Here is a 5,616-nt window from a genome sequence, read left to right on the forward strand (position 1 = left end):
CATTTCTGAGTCTGTAGCTTTTGAGGAGGTGAGGGGCCTCATAAGGGGCAAGAGTCCAGATCGGCCCATCTGAGCTTTCATTTTTTCAATGGCAGAGCAGGATACCCGGGGCTCGGTTTACACCTATCACCATTTGGGACCATAGGCAGGATAGGGGAACTCATATTAATGTAAAAAAAAAATCCTCATGAAGTGATTTTTTTATGCCATGGGACCTTTGAAGAAAATGAAAAGTTACGAGAAAATTAGGTAAGTAGTTATTCCATAATCCTGCTGACAGAAAGACAGACAAACAAAAAAGCGAACCATAACATGACCTCCTCAAAATTGGTAGATATTCAATATGCAACATGCAACAGATAATGTGTCTTCAGGTAGCTTTTTGTCCAACCAACAGTCCAAAACCCCTAAAAATTCAGTTTACAGTGAATATGCGAGAGAAAAGCAGGCTGACGGTCATTAAGAGAGGGGAGGATGGGCTATGGGTTAAATTTAGGGACAGACTGCGCACATTTTCCACATTTCTGGGAAATATTCATAGTGTTGCTCTCGGGTGTTCAAGTGACCGAAATAGTTTCGGCCAAGAATGAAAAAAGAGCTGAGAGAGAAGTTTAAACTTGTGTTTCTACACAATCACCGTGTAGAGTTGGTGTGAATGTTGCAACGTCAGTTTAACCCTTGTGTTGTCTTTCCGACGACTCTTGTTGAGGCCTTTAATTGATTTTTTAAAAACTTTTTCTTACGTTTTTGTCAATTTTTTCAACACTTATGACGCTTTTTTTCAATGATTGTCAATTTTTTGTTTTCAACACTACGTAACATGAACTTATTAACTTTAATTTTACAGTTATTTTTGGAATTTATGGTCAATAAATCTAATTTATAGGAAATTATACCTACTGTTTGAGTTCGAAAAGCAGAAATTAGGAATTATTGAGACTAAAATTAAAGGAATGGATGTTGATGGATAATCACAGACTGGAATATGTCAACTTTTACTCAACACTATTTCAAAAACACTTCAATTTGTTTTCAAATGCTATAAAATTGAATAAGACGCCCCAAATGAATGAAAGTAGAGATTTGTACTTGGCAAAGAGCGTTGTGTGGAATCAATCATGTTATTTTGGGGAATTATAAAGAACATTGATACAGGAAAACGGGTCAATCTGACCCGAGGACAACATGAGGGTTAAGAAATCTGCAGAAAGCAGTAGAGTATACTGGCCCCTTGAAAAGGGCATCCCTCGAGCCGTGCTACTGGTGTGGCTTAAAAGTGGTGTGAAGTCCAGGAACTTCACTTCCTTTTTTTGGTTCCTTCCAAATGAAACTCTAGTGCACCCCACAGATTACTTCTTGAAAAGTAATCCGTGTGAAACAAGAAGTATTGGTTTGCACTTGATACTTTTCCTCGTCTACTTCCCCCTCCCCTGCTTTTTTACCCTCTACTGGCTGCATCTTCCCTGTGGCCACATCACTTTGTATTTGGCTAACAACCATCACCGTGCAGCTTGCAGGCCAAAACCTGAGCCAGAGTGTTGTAGGTATGCGAGAGGTCAAAGTTCAACGGCGGTCCAATGATCTGTGTTTGTCCAAACGGTCTGGAGCTAGAGGAGTGAACCTGCAGAAATGTACTGTTTATCGTATTGAAGCTCTTAACTAGATTTGGGGAGTCTCCATATTGTGCAATGCTACATTACGTGTCTTGTCTTTTTTAATATCTGGTCAAGCTCTTCATATTAATTAATGAGGGAGAAACTTTTAGTTGTAAACGTATATGTATGTTTTGCAGCCCTTATTGACTTTGGGGTATAGTTTTCTCTTGTATAGTATACGTATAGTATCGTGTTGTTTATATGTGTCTGCTCCGTATGTTTATCTTATCAAGGTGAACAGCTTTTTTTTAGTCATTTTTCATTCTAGAAGGCACAGTTTCTCCAGTTGCCGCTCCGTCAGCTCCACAAAATGTAAGCTAAATTGTCTTTTTTTTTTCTCAAATATAAGTTGTGCTGTGTTGCTGTACATGTGGTTGGCATTGGGCGATGATGGCACGTGGATACGAGTCCGTCATCGGGATTGGGAAAGGAACTCGGCAGTCTCCCGTTGACTTTGCTAGCCCGGGCTAGCTAGCCAGTTGGCTCAAGTTTTCTGGTGTAAACATCAAAGGAAACACAGAGGAGTAGGTGGAGAAGATGAGCTCACGCTAGCAAGAAGATCTCTGAGGACATCTCACGACTATGAGACGATCATCGGGATTGGGAAATCAACTCACCAGCCTCCTGTTGACTTTGCCAGCCTGACTACGTTTTTAGAAGTAAACATCAGAGTAAATACAGGGTAAAAGGTGAAAATGGGGAGGACAGTTTTAGATGAAGAAGTGGACTTACCCTCCGATCAGCGGGGTGCCATCCACCCATTTCCACTGATCCTCTGTGTGCTCGTCAGTGATCCCGAACCAGAAGGCGTTCCAGTGGCCTCTGGGAAGGAGATTCCACAGAAAAGTCTGAGAGGAAACACACACACATGCACACACACAAAGGAAATGTAAGCAAATGTAAGTAAATGCAAGTATACATATGATGGTTTTCGTGCAACAAAGACAGCTCAATGCCTGACCTTTGAATAAATGTCGGATCTAATGCTAATTTTAAGGTTCATACTTGTAATTTGGGTTTCTGCTTGAACACGTTAACATGGTTTAAACAATGTATTTCTGAAGCGAGAGCCACAGACAGGAAGTAGGGCATGGACGTACATACGGATTGTTGGTTTTTGTGTTTTTCCTGGGTTTATTGAGTGTAAGAAATGTAAAGAATAACACAGGCCTTTAACAGTAAACATTCAATGCCGTTTGTGGTTTATCCTGTGAGTGACAAATTCATGAATTCAATGAAAGGTGTTTGTTCACAATGAATCAACTCTTAAAGGAGTGGTTCACAATTTAGTTTTTTAGTTTTATTTCTAACATTATTCTATCAACAGACATTTACGTTGATAGTCTAGCGTTATGATTAATTTGCCTTCGTTGTACTGTGAGGGGTTAGACTGTTTTTAATGGCAGGCTAGCAGATACTGTGGAGTTGGAGCGACTGGATAAAAAGTGTTCAAAACTGTCTTCACTGATAAAAAAACACACTGGCAAACTTGGAAATAAGGTCTTATGTCCAAAGTTCCGAACCACTCATTTAAGTTTGGTAACATGTAAATAAAGTGAGTGAAGTAACCTGGTACAGTTGCAAAAAAACGGTGTTTCTGAGCTTGGTAGAAAATGAAGATGTTCTGCCTGATAAAACCCTTCTGTTCTGTAGAAGACTCACACAAAGGACACAATCTAACGGCGTTCCACAAAACGTAACGGCAGCATTGTGATCGACACGTTGCCACCATGCAGCTGTACCTGCTCCTCCGCCGTGTGGATGATGGCCAGGTGAGCTCCTTTGCTCTGGCAGTACGACTGGCTCTCGGGCCAATCCCTGGTGGTCCGGGAGATGAAGTAACAGCTGTTGCTGAAGAGATGCCAGTCCATGGGGCAGACGATAGGGGCCTTCGTCACAGGTTTGATCACACTGGGAGCTGATGGCACGCGGAAAGCAAGATTAGGCAAATGGGAAGCAGCGCAGGAACATCTCAAATACACACTTTACTCTCAAACCGTAATAGTGGCTCTACTGTAGGGGCTAAAAGTTTACATGCTTGGTACCAGATGTGGAGCTGTTTACCTTTTGTGGTCATCTTGGTGGCCAGTTTGGCCAGCAGCTCGTCCTTCTCTCGCTGAAGCTGTGCTTTCTCCTGCTGCAGTTTGCTGATGGAGGCGGTCAGAGCCGACGTGTTTACGTCCTGCTGCTGCATCTCGGACTTCCCTTCAACATCGCTCTGAGTTTTGTTCTTGTCTGTGGAACATAACAAGCAATGGTCCACTAAATGAAAAAATATGGTAAACTTTAATAATCAGTTTGAAAATGACTTAGGAAGAACATCTTGAGACAAAGAAGTCTGGTTGCTTTAAACAGAGCAGAGAAAACGGCTTCAGTTCCTCGTCGTAAAGGACTTTCTGACAGCAAGGTAAAGTGGTAAAAATATTCTAAATATAACCTACAGTTAAAACTGTTTTTTATACACACTGTACGTTTAGCAGCTGCTAATGCTGCTGCAGCAGAACATTGCTTAGTGTTTGTGTGTGTACTCCTGAATGCTTTTTAGGTGTGGAATATGAGGCTATACAGACTTAATCATACACCTTTATCACATTTGTTACCTGAAAGGTGAGGAAAACCGAATGATGGATAATAATCAAAGCAAGGTGAGTTTTGTAATTGAAATGTGTTTTCATGCAGGACTGGATGGAAAAAAACTGCAAACAGAATACTAAAGATCTTTAATTATACGCTAACTGTTCATCATCACATTATTTGCACTGAGTGCATTTCTTAGATAATGAATTTTATCGTCAAATCATGATAGTTATCTAAATAAACATACAGCCTAATTCTCACATAGAAAACACTTCAAATCTTCACTTTAAACTTTGCTTGTGTCGTCTCACTTTCGCTCAGCTGGCAGAAGTTGAGCTAACAAGCTCATTAAAAGTAGCTTGTCAGCCTTCTGACTGTGTGGATGTTTCCAAATCGGGCACAGTATTGGGAAACATGCCTGAGTGTTGCAAAGCTTAGACCACTAGATCCTCTTTTTTTTTTTTTACCTAAAACTCTTCACATTCAGCAATTTTTCATGTCAATGTCTCTGCCTCAGTTTTAGTGGCATGTGCTGAGGATGAGGAACTTATTAAAACTTAAACTGTTAAACTGATTATTTAACATCTTCCTGTTTAGTCTCACAAAATGTTCGCTTGTGTCTCCAGATGACCAACATTGAACTAATGACTGTGTAGACATTGCATAAGGGAGAAGTGTACCAGCAGAATAGAGCAAAACACAGGACATGTACATAATTTAATAAAAAAAAAAAGAGCAAATGTAAAGTGGATTTAAAAAGAAAATCAACGTCAGCACATTTGCTCTAAAATCAAGCACAATACACACATTTTTACAAGGTACATGTGGACTACTTTAACACACAAATGAGTGTAGAATTTGTCTTCTATCTCGTTTGGTAGTGTCTGTACTCACAGTGTGCGGTGACAGCTATGATTGAGATCAGCAGGACGGCACACAGCGCAGCCAGGCAGAAGGCGACGAGGCGGTAGGGCCCTGGGCCGCTCGGCTTGGGGATCACCATGACCGGAGATACTGGGTGAGCTGGGGGTGGCAAAGGGGGAAAAGGTTGTTAGGATGAAGATAACAAGCCAAGTATTTTAGATACTACATATTGATATGTTTAATGTAAAATAACCACAATATTAAGTCATTAAGTCAAGTTTCGAAATCATAACACACTCTTTCCCAAAACAATGTTGCTCAATTCAAAATAATATTTTTTTTTAGTTACCTTTTCAATACTATTTATGGTTACCTACTTTTGCTAAACTATTTGAGCAAAAGTGTCACTCACACTGGAATATTGTTCTTCTGTACTATTGCAACCGCACTTTACGAAACCTTTATTTGACGTCACTTACATTCAGGCATACCTACTGCTCACTGTCTGCTGTTTGCTTGT

The 5,616-nt window shown here is 40.4% G+C and overlaps 1 protein-coding gene across 1 annotated transcript in view; it reads right to left on the bottom strand.

Moving 5' to 3' along the window:
• The window catches only part of LOC116701489 (CD209 antigen-like protein C), a 10,506-nt gene that overhangs the window by 3,557 nt on the left and 1,333 nt on the right, over positions 1 to 5,616 (bottom strand). The window contains exons 2-5 of the mRNA XM_032535218.1: positions 5,127 to 5,255; positions 3,720 to 3,890; positions 3,398 to 3,573; positions 2,388 to 2,503 (exon numbers count right to left, since the gene is read on the bottom strand). Coding sequence (XP_032391109.1) covers positions 2,388 to 2,503; positions 3,398 to 3,573; positions 3,720 to 3,890; positions 5,127 to 5,255 — 592 coding nt within the window. The remainder of the gene's footprint in view (positions 1 to 2,387; positions 2,504 to 3,397; positions 3,574 to 3,719; positions 3,891 to 5,126; positions 5,256 to 5,616) is intronic.

Source organism: Etheostoma spectabile, chromosome 14 (assembly GCF_008692095.1).
Source record: "Etheostoma spectabile isolate EspeVRDwgs_2016 chromosome 14, UIUC_Espe_1.0, whole genome shotgun sequence".
In the NCBI taxonomy this organism is placed as follows: domain Eukaryota; kingdom Metazoa; phylum Chordata; class Actinopteri; order Perciformes; family Percidae; genus Etheostoma; species Etheostoma spectabile.